This window comes from Phaenicophaeus curvirostris, chromosome 1 (assembly GCF_032191515.1).
Source record: "Phaenicophaeus curvirostris isolate KB17595 chromosome 1, BPBGC_Pcur_1.0, whole genome shotgun sequence".
NCBI classification, from domain to species: Eukaryota; Metazoa; Chordata; class Aves; order Cuculiformes; family Cuculidae; genus Phaenicophaeus; species Phaenicophaeus curvirostris.
Window position 1 is genome coordinate 16,775,015 of NC_091392.1, and position 19,193 is coordinate 16,794,207.

Sequence of the window (19,193 nt, forward strand, 5' to 3'; positions counted from 1 at the left end):
CTTGTATAGCTGCTGCTGTGGTGATTTATCCCTTCACTGCTCCCATATGTTCACATGTCAATTAGCTAATTATTTAAGAGCTATGAAAAAATTACCTGAGTTATTTTTTCCTAAGGAAAGGGCCCCAATTTAGACCCTTTCTCATGAGGCATGCTACAGAAGGAGCCAATCTCTCTTCTCAGTGAAGACGCGGCACATTTCCAGACAGCAGTTTAGATTTCAGTGAGACTAAAAACTATGTAGAGGTGGCCCTCTTTCTTCTCCTACATAGACACAGGAAAGCTTATTTTTAGACACAGTAGTTTAAATATATTTGCTCCATTAAATTTTCCCTTGCCTAAAAAAAAAATAAAAATCAGTATTCTTGGTGATACTCCAACAAAACCACATATTAATGTGATTTCCATATAAGACAAAGCATCTGTATCTAATGTGCATTCTGTGCCTAAAACGATGTAATGTAACTGCATCTCTATTGTTTAAGTAATACAAGCTAAAAGAGAGATGAATAGTAAGAAGAAATTCAGAAGGGAATAGCTTTGAGAGCAATTCATAGGTTGTACAGCCCAAGGGACTGTTATGATGAACTCCTCTGATTTTCTGCACAAAGAACACAGATTTTTTTCACACAGTAAATAGCTCAATCAGGCCCAATGAACTGTAGCTGAAGTACAGCATATTTTTCAGCAAGGCATTCTGTCTTGATTTAAAGAACAAAATTTATGAAGAAGTTCCTACATCTTCCACCCTATGATGCGATTGCTTATCTTCAGTCTTAAGGTATTTCCCCTGAACTTCTTCCAGTATTAATTTCCATCTGTTAAATCATATTATGACTCTGCTATGTTCTTCAGTAGTGACTGCCATTATCATCATTTGCAACTCTTAATTTTTCCCACCTATAAGTGTTCAGTGATTTGATTTTTTTAGAGCATTAGTAAGATTGTTGACTGACATTATCTGAGAACTGGTACCAACAGAAGAGTACCACACACGAATTAATTTAAATCATACATAATAAAGATGGTATGGGATCAGCCTGATATTAATAATTCTAGTATTATTAATATGGCAACCAGAATACAGTATGACAGAAACCTATCCATTCTTCCCTCAGCTACATGAGCTAGTTTAATACAAAATACTATCTCCTTGTACAAATCTTGCCTCTCACAAAACAAAGCCAAAAAAAGAGAACACAGAAGTTTTCAAGCTTCATTAGTATTTCAATATTGTTCCTGTTCTGCAGCCCACGGCTGATTTTCAGAGTTAGAAAGATTTCTGAAAAATTATGCACAACGTATCTATTTCCCCTAGCTACTTGTGAAATCTTATTTTAATGACCATGCATGCTAGAATTATTACCACTATACTTCAGGTTTTCAGTAGAAAAGATTAATCCTTTGAGCTCTTTCTATTTAAAATGGCTTTAACTTCTGAGAAGCTGTCTGTGATTGCCTTATCATTTTCTCTTCAAAACTCAGGGACTCTCTGATGGTTTTATGTCAATATTCTTAGTTCATTTCTTGCACTAAGATTGCCAGTCCTGAAACAACCGTCAAGACTATTCAAGCAAAATTGCAAATTTTCATTTCAAGGTTTAGAAGCTAAGCTGTTCTTCCTTTTATTACTTTACAACATGATGCTACATGCTGTGTTATACCAGAAAGTGATATGAATAGGGAAATACTTCATTCTCACTACTCAATATGAATTTTATTTTTTTCCCTTAGCTGAAAAACTTGCACTATTCCTACCCCTTTCTCAAAAGTAACAAAGTCTAAAAATAACAAAACTATGCAGGTTTTGAATTTTTCCCCAATAGTACCAAAATTCTTAAATTTAGGAAAGCATTTTTCACCTACAGCTAATGAGTGCTTTGTCAATCCAAATCACTAATGCAGTAAGCCTCTTGGATAAGAAGCAGTAACCCTTTAAAGCTAACATATAATAAAATACTTTATTATCTTTATCCTGTATTTTCATCCAGGTATCTGGAGTTACTTTCATTTTCTTTGCAATATGATTTTTCTTATGGCTCTTTACCCAACCTCTCAGCCCCTCTGTTGCCTTCCCAGCACTCTCACTAGTAAAATGGGTGGCTCACCCAACAGCATTAACGCAGGAGCACTCAGTAACTCTTTTCTGCTGAAAATTACACTGAAAGGATCCTGTTACTAGAACTCCAACTGCAATATCTTGATTACACTTATTACTCTTGTTCATATTTGCTGTCCTTCAAACAAGAGCATATGCAAGCCACAGAAACAACGATGTAAAAGTTCAAGTACTAAAGAGCAGTTAATGAAATCTGGTATAGATATACCTCTGAAGTGTTCGTGTTAAAGAAAAAGAAAGCATGATTTTGGTACAACTCTCTTGATTTGAATTATAACTATAATGTATTATGCTGAAGATATTTTTGGAAATTATATCTATGCAACACAATGCAAGACCAATGGTGAATTTATATTCTACCCTGTATTTGTCACTCACCTTCCACTACCTGAACTCGCTCACTCACTAATCCTTTTCTGCAGAAATTGCATTAATAGGATTTCAATACTGAAAGTATGTGGGACACTATAAAAGAAGGGGAAAAGGCTGTTTTCAGTTTAAGTGTACATTTCAGCTGCCATGTGGAGAAAATTAGAATGTATTAAAAAGTAAACAGTGAAACTTAATTACCTTCTAATACACATTTGGATCAAAGAAAAACTAATTGAGAGAGAAATGGGGCTGAATAGCATGGTAAAGCTTTGCTGTAAATACTAACAAAACCTAATCCCTCACACAGACACAAATGACATGAAAAAGGCACTAACGATGGCTTTGAGGCATCAAAAGAGAAGTCAGTGGCAGACTTAAATTACAGTAGAGATCCAAGGAGAAACCACAAAGGGAATTTAAACAAGTGCTGGTGATGGAGATGGATGGTCAAAGACCAGCAGAGAAAAAAATAAAACCCCAACCAAATCCTGTAGCTTCCACTCATGAAAATTGTCAGACAACAAAGATCTCAAGATAAACTGTAGACTCCCATTCACACACAGCTTGATGCTGTCTAATATCTGAAAACATCTGCTGAAGATAATCCATCAAAACTCCTGTGTAGTACCATGCCTCTATTCTTCTCGCACACATGGAAGGAGTTAAAGATTCACTTCTAAACAGCTTTTCTTTTGGTCAAAAGATGGAAGAAGCCAAGGGCATGACTGATGCCAGCGGCATGCCAAGTGCAATGTCTCTGTGCTGTGTATACCTTCTAAGAAATTCTGTTTAGAACAATCGATGAAATAGACGGAGAAACACAAACTGAGCAGGGAATAAACTAAAGCCTTTTATAGATTTTTGTAGGTGTGGAGGTTTCTTTCATTGAAAAAAGTGATCAAAGACCTACATATAAACTCATCAGAATTTCTTACAAACCACAGGTCAGAGCAGGTCAGTACCAGCAGTCACAGCAGCAGCAGGATAAGCGAAAACTAAATAGTACTGAGAAATACTTCTCCTCATGTCTGGTACATTTCCTAAAATTTGAGAGGAAGTTCTCAGTTAGAACCAAAATGAACAAAACTGAAAGGCTGAACAAAAGCACACAGATCTGCTGCTAAATTCCTTCTTAGAGTTGTAAGACACTTTGTTTCAGGTACTTTCTCTGAGAAAATCAGTGATGCAAACTTTAAAAACAAGAAAAAAATTGAGGCCACGTAGCAAGGTGAGTATGGCTCTTATTAAGCTTAAGATATCTAGGAACCCAACTCACTCTTATATTACACGCCCAAAACTTGTTTTGCGCTACAGGTAATTACAGATGACACTTCAAAAAAAGTTGTGGATTGAGAAGAAAAGCTCTAGATACCTTTCTCTTGCATTCTGTTGTATTTCATGTAAAGCAGTAAAGCAAAAGTAGACAGTAAGTTTCTGTGTCTGTTCCAAGAAACTGCATGCTCTTACTGACTTTGGAAAAATGGTATTGCTTACTGCCTCATCAAACCACAGTACTAAGCAGGTCTTCTAGCACCTCTAAAGCTCTCATGATAACTCAAGATTTTTAGCCTTGGAAAACGTCAGCTGATGCTACAAGGATTTTTCCTCTGCACCTTGTTCTAGCAGCAAGCTAAATGTGAAGTTTAGAAACTTATTTGAATTGTATAATTAAAAAAAATAAAAATTCTGTCAGCAATGAACGGAGAACTATCATGGCTCAGAGCCAAATATGGATTGATTTATTTATCTGAGTTTAAAGTTCTGTCATGCTGCAATGCTATGTTTAAACCTTCACTCTATGAACTGGAGACATAATGAAGTGGCATTTTAAGGAACTAGAAATATGTGGGAGAAAGGACCTGTTGCTTTTGCCAGCTTCCCCATCTTCTATCCTAGACTTCCTCCTCTGAGTCATTTATACCTTAACTTCATATTGCATCAGACTTCAGAAAGAGCACTGGACTGCTGGTGAGCAAGTGCTTCTTGGACAGAGAGCGCTGTTCAAGGCTACACCCGACAGTTTCAGATTATAAGTTGAGGCTGTGAGGTGGACAAAAATAAAACTAAAAACCTTCATGTAGAAATGCATGAAATGTAAACACGAGCACCATTACTAATATTATAGTGACTGAGAGCTTTAGAAAACTACCCGCAATGATCACTTTTATAGAAGGAGAAATCAGAGACCAAGACATTTTCCCAGAGACAGCACATATTTGTTTATGCTTTTTTAATGTTTCACAGTGCTCTTTCATTGTTACTGTACACAGAGCATGACTGCGCATAATTCCATACATGTGCACAACCAGCGTAAGTGCGTTTTGGTAAGTTTGCTCTTATTTTCAAAATCTTGTTCAATTAACATACAACAGAGAAGGCCGCTTACAGAGAACAGGATACAAAGTGCTGTGATGATTGTCTGCAATGCTGACTCCTGGCCATTACTCCCTCATGTTGAATCTTTCTCTGTTTTTTCTTGTTTTCTGGAAAAAAATTGCACTTCACTGAAAGAGCTGTTGTGACTATGTGATTTGCTGGACCATGTTTAACCTTTTCCAATTTAGCTTCTAGCTCTCCCTCTTGTTTAACATCTCTTTGTTCTTTTTTCAATGGTTCTACATGAGCAGTTCTCCCAGTTCTCTTACCTTGCCTCATAACTTTTTGTAACCAAGCACTGTACCCTCAGGGATTGTCTTCCTTAGTATAAGTGGCTCTCTCTGTTTCTGTTACTCTTTTCTTTTTGTGCAGATGCTGGTTTTCGGTTAGCTTGCTTGGAAACTTCGCTCCCTTTTCTCAATTTTATTTTAAATAACTGCTTCTTCCATGATGGTTACAATAAAGTATACAGATACAATGGTACAGTAAAAAGGCACATGCACAGACCAAATGGAAAGAGTGATCAGAAAGTCCTGTGTGCTACATTCAGAAGTGTTTCCACCAGTTTGCTAAAGCAGTAAAAACATCAGCAGAAACTAATGCTCGTTTGAATTCAGTTTCCAATTTTTTTTCTTACTGATTAAAGCAAACCAAAAATGCATGTAGAGAAAGGTAGTCTTGTTATCTTGTAAAATAAGTCAGCTTAAACCACACCACCCAGTTGTATATACATTACAGCATATTGCTGACATAGCGATGTAAGGATAAGCGTGAAAAGGCACACTCCCTGGCTTATACAACTTTATCAGCAAATTGTGGCGTAAGCACGGCTAAGCGAACAACGAGTGCTGCTGTCAGCTTAGTTTTGTTTAGCATCAATCTATACTTCCCGATGCATCATCAGAAAAGCTTGTTTTCCCAAAACACACTGCACCTCCACAGTGAAGTCTACCTGCATAACCATCCCAGCACAGCTATATTACTAGCTATCACACTGAATAAACATTTCAGTGTCTACTTCAGTCAAAAAATTGCTAGTGCAAGCTAAAACACACCCACTTTTGATCAACCAAAACCACGACTACATTTCAGCATTTCAGAACACACAGAAACTTCCTGGGCATCCTCAATAACAGTTACTTGCTGCATTCAGTGACTCAATTCTGAAAAATGCCCAAGAAAACTAACAGCAAAGAAAAAGAAGAAAAAAGAAAAACTGCACAAACCTCTTGTTAGCTCAATACATTTTTTGTCTTTGCTGAAAACAGACCTTTTCCCAACTATAAATTCTAGCACACAGCTTTGCATGAAACAAAACAAATACTACAGCAGACCTTTTAATATTTCTTCTTGCTCTGAAGTAATGAAAATTCCCATGCAAGTGGCAACTGAAATATTACTGCAAGTTTATACTGTAATCCCAGCAGGGCAGGGTATAGTTAACAGCCGTGCAGGCTTTGAAATACCTAGTTTGGTTGTTTGAAGCAGTGAAACTATAGTTAAGCAAAACTCAACACTAATCAAATTCCCAAGTACTTTTACCCTTGGGAGTGTTTGAAGACTATGCTAATCAGCTGCAGCAGGACAGGTGACTTCAGTGTTCTTATACTCCTCGAATGACAGCATCTGAACTCTGACAGGTCTCCTTCTCAGACACAATAAAGAGGTTGACATCTGAGCCTGTGTACACCCTTGGCTACCCATGTTATATTTCTGTAACCAAGAAAAGTTAAACAGAACACTCGTAAAATACATGCTCAGACCACCCTCTCCTTCCAAATATTGTATAGGTGTGAACATACTTTCTTATCATACCCTATTAATACCAATTTACAAGTCTTTTTCAAGGACACACCCTTTGTGGTTGGATCAGGTTAAGGGATAAGCGTAAAGAATGGTACCTAAATTACCTGATGGGGTCTTGAAAGGTCTTTTCTTCCAAATCCCTTCCATCTCCAGAACCTTGGCAATGCGGGTTTGTGTCTGCGATAAAAGTAAAACACTGAGAAAGGAAAAAATATAAAAGTTAGTGCAAAGTTCTTGCCTTCCTGAAAGTTAACAACAGAGAGGGCCCAGTCCAGCTTCATACAACTTCAGTCTAAGGGTCTAAACTGACAGCAGCTCTCCACACAGTAGCAATGACAGAGATTTGTGACTGTGCACTTCAAGTTTTTCTTGATACAAATGTAGCCCCATTTGCAGGTCAGGCTTAATCACAGGAACAAACCAATGAAACAGTTACATTTCCATTATAAAATTCAGTATCACCCCTTAAAAACTTAGGCACAATGTAAAATACAGTGAATATAATGAAAACTAAATAATGCAGTTAATGTGCTGGCTTTATTATGTAATCCAATAAAACTTTGACTTCTAAAATGAACCATAAGTTCCACAAGGCTGCACCAGACTGACACAGAAGTCAAATGGCATTACTTCAGGATTCAGGTCAACTTCTACAAGGATGATGGATGGCCTAGGCTACCTAGGCAGAAGCTAGTTAAGTTTCCCTTCGAGTAAGGTCCACAATGAACAAATTAAAAGAACATAAACATAGTGCCAGCTTTCATAGTAATGATAATGATAGATTGTATCATTTATGGATTTATCACTTTTTTGACTTTCACAGCCAGAAGTACTTCATTTTTGTATTCTAACAGCAACAGGTTTAATTTAAAACTATCTAGTTAAGACCAAGCAAAGTTCCAGTTGTGACCTTGCAGGTTTCATATTCACTTTAGCTAACAGACACAGTTCATATTACTTTATGCTTCTCGTGTATTCTGTTAAAGTTGTGATACTCGAGGTCACAATGCATTACAAAATCTTACGGGTCCATAACTTACGAGATGGTTCCTATCTAAAGGACAGAAGCAGAGAAGATTTTACTACCCATAGAATACTTATAGATAAGTACTATTGAAACTACAGGGTTGTGCAGATTTCACCTTTGGACCGTGATCCTGCAAGATCTGTGAAACATTTAATTTTTTTCCCCCAGTTCTCAATGATAACTGCTAAGGTAAACTCCCAAAGCAGTCAGAAAATTTTATTATTTTTTATTCTTAATAACTAACTTACACATGAAATACATACTAAAGAGCAAATGTTGTGTTGCAGTTCAGGTCTTATACTATATGCCAATTTTTGAGGTAATTATGGCAGAACATTCCCTGAATGATCTTTCACAAATTAAATTAGGATTCAGCAAAAAACTGTGTAACAGCATTGTCTTCTCAGGAGCCACGCTTTGAAGACTAACATAAAATCATGCCTATTTTATTTGCCGAGATGATATATCCTTGGATCAGAATTGCTGACAATTCTACAGGTACATAAAAAGACCCTCAATCTTGTATTATTTCAGAGCAAATAAACCAAGTAGAAACAAAGATTGGATGAGTACAGTCTTCAGAACTTTAAAGCTGAGAAAGATGAAAGCCCCCCCCAAGATAACTGGGTAAAAGCTAGAAAAAAATAAAGTGGAAAAACTCTGATGTATTTTGTTATAAAAACCATGTTAGATCTAAGTTGATTGAAATCTGTCCTCTTATCTACAATTAACATCTTCCATGGACATGATAAAGTTTGCATTTCATCCTGAAGAGTGCTCTGATTTACTCTTTATCATTAAATCAAAAAAGATTAAAGCCTGTGATATGAGAAGTAGTTACTATTACAAAAAATGGAATATTTTTGAATTAAGCTAATGTAAAATTTCATCTAAGTAACTGTATTTTCAAAAGTTAATCAGAACGTCCCTCTGACAGCATGTTCTCTTTCAGACAGTGTTTGTCCTGACATTGTTCATTCTGTAGAGGTGATAATATATTGTGTGAAGTATGATTTGTGCTGAAAGTAATAAATATGCATAAAATCTCTGGGGAAATTTATCCATATGCATATAAGTGGGGAGTATATGCTGTAACCAGCTCTTGTCTTGCTGCGCATGATTGGTGGAGATCACTCCTTTGTGTTGCCCAGGCCCGATAAAGGATGCTTGCTTTCTGAAACTCCAAAATGAGTCTTGGAGAGTTTATTTGCAGGCGTTTTCAGTATCACCTGAAAGCATCATACTTGGAGTACTGCAAAGTTAGATCTGACTGTATAGGAACACTTTAGTTAATCACAACCAGGAAGCAAGAGTGATTCTCTGTACTGCTCCAGGGTGGCATGTCAGGAAGGAAGGGGGAGAAAAAAGAAGGGGGGCGAGAAAAGAAGGGGGGAGAGAAAAGAAGGGGGAAGAGAAAAGAAGGGGGAAGAGAAAAGAAGGGGGAAGAGAAAAGAAGGGGGAAGAGAAAAGAAGGGGGGAGAGAAAAAAGGGGGGAGAGAAAAAAGGGGGGAGAGAAAAAGGGGGGAGAGAAAAAGGGGGGAGAGAAAAAGGGGGGAGAGAAAAAGGGGGGAGAGAAAAAGGGGGAAAGGGAAAAAAGGGGGAAAGGGAAAAAAGGGGGAAAGGGAAAAAAGGGGGGAGAGAAAAAGGGGGAAAGGGAAAAAAGGGGGAAAGGGAAAAAAGGGGGAAGGGAAAAAAGGGGGGAGAGAAAAAGGGGGGAGAGAAAAAGGGGGAAAGGGAAAAAAGGGGGAAAGGGAAAAAAGGGGAAAGGGAAAAAAGGGGGAAAGGGAAAAAAGGGGGAAAGGGAAAAAGAGGGGGAAAGGGGAGAAAGAGGGGGAAAGGGGAGAAAGAGGGGGAAAGGGGAAAAGAGGAGGGAAAGGGGAAAAGAGGAGGGAAAGGGGAAAAGAGGAGGGAAAGGGGAAAAGAGGAGGGAAAGGGGAAAAGAGGAGGGAAAGGGGAAAAGAGGAGGGAAAGGGGAAAAGAGGAGGGAAAGGGGAAAAGAGGAGGGAAAGGGGAAAAGAGAAGGGAAAGGGGAAAAAGAGGGGGAAAGGAAAGGGCAAAAAGGGATAAGGGGGAAACAAAGGAGAAAAGAGGAAGGAAAGAACCTCCGCCCCGACCCCGGCGGCCCCAACCCGGATTTGCGCGGGGCCCCCACCCCGCCCGGCCCGAGGCCGACCCCGCCCCGGCCGCGCCTCCCCCGCCCGCCTGGCCGGCCCGGCAGCACTCTCACTTCTGGTTGGCTGAGAGCCCCGGGCCGCCCTGGTGGCGAATGAGGAGCGGCCTCGTTGCCGGGTCCGAAGATGGCGGCGCTCAGCGCCGCGGCCGGGGATGGCGGGGAGTGAAGCCTGAGGCAGCGGGCCGGGGCCGCCAGCCGCGCCGCGGGGCCGGGCATGAGGTGACGGCCGCCATGGCGAGCGACGCGGGCAGAAAGCAGTTCTGGAAGCGGAGCGGCGCGAAGGTGCCGGGCAGGTGAGGGCGGCGCGGGGCTGCCCGGCCCCGCTGTCTCCCGGCGCCGCGTTCCTGCCGCCACCGGGTCGGCTCTGTGCCCGCCGGGCGGTGCCGGCGGCGCGGGGCCTCCCCCTCCTCGGGCCTGTCACGTTCCCGCTGCTCCCAGCCGGGCTCCGTCACAACCGGCAGCAGCGAAGCGGTTAACTTCCCCCCCGCCCCGCGCCTCATGGCAGTGGGGTCGGAACTAGATGATCTCTAAGGCCCCTTCCAACCCAAACCATTCTGTGATTCTCTGATTCTAAATAACTCCCCGGGGGCGCGTTCCCAGCCCGATGCCGCGGTGCAGAGAGCTAGTGGCACTTTGGGGGTGTGTTCCCTCGGAAGTTTTGAGTGGCACAACATATTTGGAGCTCTTAAGAGATTATACAAGTTATGAAGTTGTGAAACCCTGCCCAGGATGTTGTGCTTTATGGGCACGCAGCCGTACTTTGGTTCCTACTTGATATTTCAAAATATCATTGATTTCTTAACTTTCTTCCTAAGGCTTGCACAGCAAAGCCAGTTGTTGTATCTCTGCTTAGAGCTATTAATGCATTCCCAGATTCAACTTTTCCAGAGAATACGTCCTCAAACTCACATTAACTCTTCTGATTGTAACGTCAGGCTGAAAAACGTATGTTCAGGTGATTATTTCATAGAATCATGGAATAGTTTCAGTTAGAAGAACCTTAAAGATCATCTAGTTCCACCCCCGCTGCCATGGGCAGGGACAATTTATTAATTCTGTACTCCTATCCCTAAACTGTTCTGACAGTGGAGTAATTCAGTTTGTTATATTCTTTTGGAAGAATGATGTGTATTGGCTCTCAGAGAACAATTACTTTATACTTGATAGCATTTATCTGAATCAGGCAAAAATAATCTTGCTCATTGTTTATCTTCTTCCATACTCACTTTACTCATAAGCAGAAACTGGTGGTTTTGTTTCTCTAGTTAAAAACTAACTCTTTTAGTTGAGCCTGTTCTCCTTTCACTGAACTTCTTATTTTGTAAGTTTGCTGAGTCCTTTGGGGTAAACGCTTTTGATCCTCCTTGATCTCACAGGGTCTATGAGTAGTTGTAGGTAATAAATTTGCAGGCAACTGCAGGTGTGTGGAAAAACGAAAACGCTGGGGATTTTGATTTTTTTTTTAATGGCGCGGAGAAGATGATTGTTGTTTTATATTTGCATGGATTCCTGTTGTAATTCGCAGAGTGTCTGAAGGAAATGTCATGTTCTGTCTGCATGCCAAAATGGAAAGTGACACTTGACCGTCATGTGAGGAAAGCATAGAGACTCAACAGAGGAGCATATGGTGCACAGTCATGTAGAAGAACTGGTGGTGGTGGACTGACCTTTTGATTTGCATGAAATCACATTAAAACTGATAGAGTTTAGAAACCACCACTCAGTCATCTGTAGGGCTAACTTTACTACTATTGATACTGTCCCTGTAGCATGACTCTAAGCCTCTCTTAAAATTTGTTATGACTGCAGTCTTTTTGGTGCCGTTCTGTCTCAGGTTTGCTAAGGATGGACTTACAGTCTGGAGGTTGGTTTTGGTTTGTCATGAGGGCACTTTTGTTGCCTCTTTTGTGTTTCTTTATTACAGGTTTAGGTAAATATTAATGTTGCATATGATTTGCACCTCTTAAAATCAGAGTTTTGTACTAATAATTTCCATTACGAAGGCATATGTAAATTTTGATGTTTTTACTGGGGTTTTTTTACCCGTGAAATAATTTTATAGCTGCACACTGGGAAGAAATGAAATTTTAGTTTGTGCTTTTATTTAGTTATTCATGTAGTAATCTGCTGGTTTGTAATGTTAGAGATTGTAATGAATAAATCTGTCTTTGGAAGCTTATTTATTTCGAAGAGTTCATTCTTAATGCTCCCATAGCTTTTACTCTCTAACATGCCATATCTAAAATTTTTCTTTAAATTTATTGACCTTGTACTTTAGTAAGAATTAAGAATTGACTGGATTTTGGGTGAGAAGGGTACATTGAAGAATAAATTTTACAGACATTTGTTTGAGAGTTTTTGTTATTTTGCAAGAGATAAATGAAGAAATTACAGATCAGTGAAGAGAGAGAATTTAAAAGCAGTGTATATTTTTATTTCAAAGTTAACTTTTTTCTTGTTTTAATTCCTGGTCAGAAAAAATAAGTAAGCCTAAGTTAGCTTAGGCCTCAAAAAGAGCCCCTGCTTGTCATATCTATGACTTTTATTAAGTTATGTTTTAGAATACATATCAACTTCAGCTTCATTATTTTTAATGCTGTGTAGATTCCTAGAAAGGGAAAACTGTTGGAACATTACAATTCTGTTTATAACTGACTATTTATTTAATACACAGAACCTCCCCAAATGTTTTCATATCCTTATACTAACTCTCCTTCTTTTCCTTTAGTATTCAGCATGTGTATGGAGCTCAGCATCCGCCATTTGATCCATTATTGCACGGAACGTAAGTTAATCTAATATTTTAATTATTCCAGGTAGTTTGGATCTACTCTGTCTTCTCTCCTCTTTTTCTTCCCTGTTGGCTAGAAAGCCTATTGCTAATCTTCCTTTTTCAATTTCTGTCATGATCTTGACTTCTTTGTTCTAACTTGTTTTGTGACTTCCTGATGCTTACCGTATTGTGAGCAACAAATCAGCTGTTCAGTTCTTAACTAACAAAGATTGCCAACTTTTGTTATCTGTTTGCAGTGCCTTTTACGTTGGAAATTGTATGGTAAATACCATTCTTAATCTAGCAGATGAAGTTTACAACTCACCTGTAAGCGCCTTCCTTGCATACATTGTCTGTCTGTAAGGAAAAGAGTGAGGTTGTGGTATAGGTAATTTTGAGGCAAAGGTAGGCATTTTGCTTGTGAGTGAGGAGACAGTAGGATAGATTTTAGAGTGATTTAAGAGTCTCTTGCTTTAGATCAGGATTATTGGATATCAGAACACAATGTACACGAAAGCAGCAACATTATGCTGAACATCATTAGTAACCAAAGAACTGTCATGCAGATAACCTACAACTAGTGCGAATGAATGATTTTTGTCTCCTTGTGGCTGACATATTTAGCAAAAAGCTTCATTCTGCCAGCTTCTGCTTTTTTTTTGAAAGACATTTTTAGGCTTTTTCAAGGAGATTGTTTCTGATTTATTGTTAGATTTCACAGCTGCTTTGAGACTGGCATTGCTGTTCAAACATTGATGTATGCGAGAATTTTTGGAAAATTGTATGACTGATGAAAGTGGTATGGTCAAAAGGTATTGGCTTGCAAGGCCATACTTCTAGTGGATTTTTTTTCCTGGGGCTGATTTGAAATGGCACAAGAAGTAAATGTGCTAGTTGATTTCCAGGCAGTATAGAGGTGAAGGCAGTTGAAATGCGTGACCTTAAGGACTGAAGAAAAAGGAATGGGATGAATTGGTTCAAAACATGGAGTTAAAAAGAGAAACCCAGTAACAAAAACTTAGTGCCTGTTGCTTGAAATGAGGACAGAAGAGAAAGACCTTGCAGTTTTAGACAACGATAACAAGTTGGGGGTGAGAGTATTAGTGTTGTAGCATGTAATGCATAAGAGAAACATTACTGATGTACAAAAACTATGTTAGAACTTTTTCTCATTTCCAACTCTAGCTGCCTCGTCTTAACAGGACAAAAAAGGTAAACTAGCACAGGTGGAGCTCTCTTACTTTATGCTGTGTTTAGCTGAAATCTGAAGGAAGTTGTGATTGCTCTGCATTACTGTAAGTGGGAACAAATGTCAGGCTAGAGAGGAGTACTAGGTTCGTCTCTCTTACACAGTGTGTTGACAGAGGAGCAAAAGGTTAGGAGCTGATCACACTGAGTATAGTAACTAGAGGAAATATCTAGCCTATGAGAAGAGCAAAGTTCTCAATCAAGTTTGTGCCTGGAGTGCCTGAGTGGGGAGGAATGGTAGATTTAATGAGTTGTAAGGTGAGACTTGATTTGTTTATGACAGTAATTGTAGTATGTGATTGCTTGTGATGACTTAGGAGTAGACCTGATGACTTGATTACTGCTCCTCTGATGTTATGCAGCTATTGCGTTGGAAGCCTGAAATATCTACCAAAGTTCATAAAGCAAGAGAAGTGAAATGTGTCCTATCTGTCTTATAAACTATTCCAGCAGTATTTCTTTGAATTGACTTTGGGATTTTTTTTTTTTTGTGGTTTGTGGGTATTTTGTTTTTAAAGACAAGGAAAGGATGGATTTATTCTGCTTCTATTCAAAGACACGAAGACTCAGTTTTTATTTGCCTCTGTTCTTCGACCTGTTCAACTGTATGCTGTCATGGGTGGATGTAGCAGTAGCATGAGTAGAGAGACAGATATTTGCTATCTATATAATGTCAAACATGGGCAATTTTTTGGACATATCCATAATGTTTTGCTTATTCTATTACTAGTTCTCCAAATATTATTTGTTTTTGAACAGCTTGATAAAACCTGGTTCAAAGCCACCTACAACTCCCGTGAAACTTAAGAAAGTCAGCACCTTCCAAGAATTTGAAAGTAACACAAGTGATGCTTGGGATCTTGGTGATGATGATGATGAACTCTTAGCAATGGCTGCTGAAAACTTAAATACAGAAGTGGTCATGGAAACGGCCCACAAAGTAATTCAAAATCACAGCAAACTGCAAGAACAGCATAAATTTCAGGAAGAACATCTACAGGATGAAAAACAAGCAGAATCTGCAGACCTGACTTCAGTTGCGTGTGGTGATAGTAGACTTGTTAAATCAGTCAGTGAAGGTCATACATGGAGTTCATCAGGTATGTTAAAAAATGAAAAAGATGTTGAAAGTCAAATAAGAGCTATAATATTTATCCTTTATGATATTATCCCTTTCCCAACCATAATACCACAGAAAAATATTATTAATACTATTTTTTTTTTGAGGGATATACTGCATGCCATACTAAAGTGTAAAGCATATATGTGAGGAACACATGGGTGTGAGGGAAGAATAATTAAACATTTTTGTCTTCAGCCTTAGTACATTCTCAGTTTTGGAAAGAAGTTGCGCTATTGAATGTATTTTCATTATTAGCTGCACCAAGATGTATGCAATTAACAATATTCATACTATTGTGAAAAATTGTTATTAAAATGCTACTGTACAAAGTATGTTGAAAAACTGGAGAAAACCATGCATGTGGACTGTGAAGTTCACCATTGTGTTATTGTCTGGTCTGTTTTATGTGTGAACTTTAAAGTAACTGATTTTAAGTCCAAACTTGTGTTATGCTTGGGCTTACCTTTCTCTAAAACTTAATTCTGTTTTAAATTTACAAATTAAATTCAAGTTATTAGTAGCCTCCTCACTAGCTGAGGCCAACTTTTATGCTTCTTTTTCCCTTCAGATTATGCTAGTGAAAATTCTTCCATGCAGAGATCACAGTCCCTCCCACAAGCTTCCACACCCTCCTTGGTGAGCAGAATGACAGACTATAATACCTCAGTAACTCCTGCATTAACTGAAAGAGAAGCATCCCGATTAGACAAATTTAAGCAGCTACTTGCTGGCCCCAATACAGATCTTGGTGAGTATTTCTTATAGGAGCTATGAATTGCATCTAAATTATTTTTTAACTACATAATTTCCCTGCTTGATACACTGTTCTACCTGACCCTTTGCCTAGGATCTAATCCTTTCAGCATTTTGAATTGGTCTTGCAAAAGGAAGACAGCATAAAATTGAATGCTTGTAGTATGTGATATGCATACATCCTACCAATATGTCATGTAATAGATGGCTTATTGTTCTTCTCTTTCTCACCTTATTTCTTCTTACTGAACTTACCTCCAGAGAAAAACCCAAGTATCATTAACTGTGTTTAGTGTTACTGCTTGATAATGCAACAGAATGCAGTATAAGAATGATTCTAATGTTTAGAAATAAGAATATGAAAAACAATGAGGCATGGAGTTATTACTGCTTGTCTACTCAGCAAGCATTCTTCATGTTCACAGACTGATACAGTGGTTCTATGTCTCATCTGTGAATGCTGACAACATGTTAATGTGAAAACAAATGTATTGTCAGATAACTTGACCGTTCCCTTTGTGCGCTGGATCTAAACTGCTGAATAGTAAATGCAACAGCTGAGAGGCAATCACAGAATCAAATGGCTTTGTATCTCAAGTGAAAATATGGAGCAAGTAGAAATAGTACACTGTATTTGGAGAACTTAGCCGGTCACTTAAAAGTAGGAGTTTATGTCAAAATAACTAATAATGGAAATGACTTTGTGTTAGAATATTCTGGAAGATATCTATAAAAAACTGATAGAAGGAAGTAGAAACTGTATATTTGCAGTTCTTTAAGTGATGCTTTCCTGTCCTCTGTTCGTGAGGCTTCCTCAATATAATATAGTCCAAGATGTGGATTTTTTTTTTCTTTCTGTGCTGTGTTTTATTTTGAAATTGGTGCTAGGAAAGCAGAGCTATGGAGACAGTACTAACTAGATGAGACTTAACACTTCTGTGAGTAACAGGACATTCTTATACAGCTGTGAATAAACTCTGAGATGTTAAATTGCATATTTTATGTAAGCTTGAATGTGATAATCTAATATTACTCCTCTCTTTGATCTAACGAATGTTATGAGCTGTGTGGCTGTGACTGACATGAAAACTTGTACGACTTTTAAGAATGTTGTAATAGTAGAAATCTTTGTTTCACAAGTGTACAAATTCATAGGGAAGACAGTTTAAATTAAACTTCTTGATATCACTTTTGCTATCTAATTAGATGGGAATATTTCCCCAATAAATCAAATTTAGGGATTAAAGTAAAATATTTTGGAAGGCAGTGAAAGAAAATTTCCACTATTATTAGGAATTCAGTCATCCTGTCTGTGGTGAGAGTTTAGTCAATGTTATTTAAAGAAGCTGTGTTTGTGTTTTTCTCTGCTGAACTTCCTAAATCTCACACAGAAATCTAAGTGGGAATACAAAATTTTAGTACATTGCTCTTTATATTTTTAAAATGTGAAAAATATCTATCAAGCTTTCAATATTCTTTCTTGTAGATGTCCCTAAATAATGCCCTTTCTGTGTCTCTTTGTAGGACGATTGTTCTTTCTCTTGCTGTACAAACTGTAATGGCTACAGAATTTGGAGTTGTGTGAATTAGAATTTTAGGTTCAGTTTTGATATTTTTGATACATTTTGACTTTTGTATCTTGGATATATTAGGAGATGCTACTGGATATATTTATAAATAATACCTCATTTTTTCATAGTGAAATGAGTTAACTCTTTACACCTGCAAACCCTTCATGGTCATGAAGCTGTTAGTAGTAGGTCAGACATAGTAGTAGTGCTTGGACTGCATTATATGTGTGTATTAGCGAAGTCTGTGTGTGCATATATACATATGCAAACAAGTATATGCATATGAGCCTATGCGCAGTCCTTCAGAATCTGGTGGGTGCTATGTGTATGTTTTTTTGGGAGATATTTGGTTTAGCTCCATGTTACAATGAAGATTACATTTGAAAAAGGATTCTTGATTTATAATGACAGTAGCAACCTGGGAGACTGGGTTGTATGTCATGGTTTTGTTTGTGGTTTTTTTGTTGTTGGTGTTGGTGTGTGTGGTTAGTTTTGTTGAGTGGGGTTTTTTGAGTTATACTGAACAAGGACTAAGGTAGAGCAAGGTAACGGGCTCTAAGATTGGATATGTAGTGAGTAATGAAGGGACAGTTAGCTATTCTGTTGTGACTGGCTCCTTGTGGTTGGGTCTTTGTTTTGTGTTAGGTCTATATATAGTTGTATGTTGTGATTAATTGAATTAGTTAGCATTGGAGATGTTTTAGCAAATATTTCTGTTCATTTCTGTATGTGGTAGTATTTGTTTTGCTTGGAAGTAGCAGTAGCAGAAGAGAGAGTGTTTCTGTTACTGTATTTTCTTGTTCTAGTCTTGCATATTGTTGAAAGATTGTGTTATGAGTTCTTTCACAGCAATATAAGAAATAATCTGTGGAACTGAAACAATACCATGCACACTTTAAATTCAAGTCTTTTCTCTTATTATAAGGTGAGAAATCAACATGGACTAAGAACACAGAGTTATACAAATGACTCTGAAATCCTTTCAGTCACTCATGAGTAATCATTATCCTATAAAGACTGTGTGAAATGCAATGTTAGTCTTTTTCAGAACCTCTAGTTGGCATACATGAGTGCTATTTCATAAAAAATTCTCAAAAAGATGGATCTAAACAGATGCATCTAAATTCGGAAGTGATTATTTTGGCCATTCAAGTCCACTAATAGGTTTTGGAATTGGTCCATTGGTTGGATATTGTGAAGTTGTAGAAATAGGTAGGTTCTATCAACCCCATCTAGTTATACACTGAGCAAAATAATATACCAGATGTAGACCGCAATTGGCATGTGAATCCATTGGTAAATATTTCATAAATATATAATGACAAAGCCGTTCTCATAGTTTCTGTGTACAGTTTTATCCAGCAGATGCTTACATACACAAATTCTTTTCAGAAGAAGGCACGATGAGAGAACACAAACTAGGAAAGGAACCACTCGAGAATTCTCAGAATATGAAAGAATTACTCTTTTTGGGTTACTTAACTCTTACTTATGAATAAAGAGCCTATTTCCATGGCTCAAAAGTGCCCTTAACTAATTTTTAATGTTTTATGGAGCTGAACAAACGAAACCCACTCTTGTAGTTTATAATCGTCCTTGTAGTTGTTCTTAGTCTTCTCTTAAGCCCTCCTAACACACTTTTTTTCTCTGTCCTGCAGGCATTTTTGTTGTTTGCATGATAAACAGATGCAAATAATATGCCTTGTTTCCATTTGGTACTCTTTATTTGACTATTGCTGTGCTGCTATTACTTCTAATATAAATGAGAAAAGTATAATGTGCATTGGATGTCAAGAGTAGTTATCTATGTGAAAAAAAAACTCAGTTCCTATAGAAATATTACTTCCAGGTAT

At 38.1% G+C, this 19,193-nt stretch overlaps 1 protein-coding gene across 1 annotated transcript in view; it reads left to right on the forward strand.

Annotated features, from left to right (window-relative positions):
- The first annotated feature begins 9,981 nt into the window (after positions 1-9,981).
- The window catches only part of TBC1D22A (TBC1 domain family member 22A), a 171,424-nt gene continuing 162,212 nt past the window's right edge, over positions 9,982-19,193 (forward strand). Inside the window, exons 1-4 of the mRNA XM_069849907.1 lie at positions 9,982-10,165; positions 12,601-12,657; positions 14,653-14,993; positions 15,585-15,764. Coding sequence (XP_069706008.1) covers positions 10,104-10,165; positions 12,601-12,657; positions 14,653-14,993; positions 15,585-15,764 — 640 coding nt within the window. The 5' untranslated portion in view covers positions 9,982-10,103. The remainder of the gene's footprint in view (positions 10,166-12,600; positions 12,658-14,652; positions 14,994-15,584; positions 15,765-19,193) is intronic.